A 1,765-nucleotide genomic window follows, 5' to 3' on the forward strand; every position below is an offset into this window, starting at 1 on the left:
TCCTGTGCCCCTCACACTCCTGTGCCCCTCACTCCTGTGCCCCTCACTCCTGTGCCCCTCACACTCCTGTGCCCCTCACACTCCTGTGCCCCTCACTCCTGTGCCCCTCACACTCCTGTGCTCCTCACTCCTGTGCCCCTTACACTCCTGTGCCCCTCACTCCTGTGCCCCTCACACCTGTGCCCCTCACACTCCTGTGCCCCTCACACCTGTGCCCCTCACACTCCTGTGCCCCCTCACGCTCCTGTGCCCTTCACACCTGTGCCCCTCACTCCTGTGCCCCTCACACTCCTGTGACCCTCACACTCCTGTGCCCCTCACACCTGTGCCCCTCACACCTGTGCTCCTCACACTCCTGTGCCCCTCACACCTGTGCCCCTCACACCTGTGCTCCTCACACTCCTGTGCCCCTCACACCTGTGCCCCTCACACCTGTGCTCCTCACACTCCTGTGCCCCTCACACCTGTGCCCCTCACACCTGTGCTCCTCACACTCCTGTGCCCCTCACACCTGTGCCCCTCACACCTGTGCTCCTCACACTCCTGTGCCCCTCATGCACCTGCGCAGACATGTTGACGATGAGCACCGACCACTGGCTGGAGGGCAAGGACTGGAGCACGCTCTGGGCTATGGAGGTCTTCCCCGTGCCCACGGGCCCCACCAGCAACACAGGGTTCTGGTTGGCCACCAAGGTGCTCACAAGGTAGTTGTACCGGATGGTGTCGACGGTGGGCACCGTGATCTTGTAGAAGGGGGCGCTGAAGGAGAGAGGAACCTCGTCCCCAGGCCGAGGACCCACCCGGCTCGCTTGCACTTCCTCCTGGTCTTAACAGGTCCAGTCACCAGCCCTGCTTCCTGGGTCTGGGACCCTCGTCCCAGGTCCTCTAGATCCAAAGTCCTAACCCGGCCATCCTTCCCCTGGACTTGGTTTTCTCCTTGTACAGCCCACCCCCGGCTTCTGCCCCATCACTTGGCCATGTCCACCCCACCTGCAGGCCCAAGCCCCACCCACACCCCGCACCCCACACCCCATTCTCACTTTGGAGGATAGCGCCAGCTCTTGGGGAGCTTCTCCTCAAATGATGACCAAGCCCGCATCTTGGGGTTCACGTAGTATTCATATACTGTATCCTAAGAAAAGCGTGTGAGTCACGTGACCGGACCTTCCTCAAACCCTTCCTAGCTGGAGGGGCCTCACACACTGACAGGCAGAGAAGAGAGTGGCAGCAGAGTGGAAGGCCAGGCAGAGGCTGGAGACCAGAGATGCAGGTCCGGGAAAAGTGGGAGCAATGGGGCAGTGGTCCTCAAGGCCCTGACCTTATTGGGGAAGGAGCCCTCGATCTCTCGGAGGTAACTGTCAATCTTCTTGCGCCCGTCCTCATCCACAGAGGCACATACAGACCAGATCATGCTGAACACAAATGTCATCTCCACCATAAAGGAGTGGTTTTCAAAATCCGCTGGGTTCACCTGGGGAGAGAGAGGAGCTTCAGGAGGGCTGACCCTGCCCGAGGACAAGCTTCCCTGGTCACAGGAGCCACACCTGTAAGAGACAGAAGGCTGTGTTAGCAATCACCGAGAAGCCAGAGAGCCTGCCCTCCTCTACCTCCTCCTTCCTAGCCACTTCCCCGTGGGAGACTGTGGCTGTGAACAAGTACCGAGCCAGCTAGGACCTGCACTTGGACTTCAGGTGAATGCGGGATTCCCACATCAGTGTGGCTGCTCAGGGCTGCCTCCAGGCTAAGACAGAAGAACACAACTGTG

At 60.3% G+C, this 1,765-nt stretch overlaps 1 protein-coding gene across 1 annotated transcript; it reads right to left on the minus strand.

Moving 5' to 3' along the window:
• Positions 1-560: 560 nt before the first annotated feature.
• LOC129684224 (dynein axonemal heavy chain 2-like) lies at positions 561-1,471 on the minus strand (the record flags this gene model as incomplete). Its single annotated transcript, XM_055617303.1, is given in 3 exon segments — positions 561-759; positions 1,041-1,132; positions 1,319-1,471. Coding segments are annotated over 3 exon segments (444 nt in total), but the record flags the coding sequence as incomplete, so codon positions are not given.
• Positions 1,472-1,765: the final 294 nt, after the last annotated feature.

The sequence above is a fragment of the Psammomys obesus genome, unplaced genomic scaffold (genome assembly GCF_907164565.1).
Source record: "Psammomys obesus unplaced genomic scaffold, mPsaObe1.curated_primary_1811, whole genome shotgun sequence".
Taxonomy (NCBI): domain Eukaryota; kingdom Metazoa; phylum Chordata; class Mammalia; order Rodentia; family Muridae; genus Psammomys; species Psammomys obesus.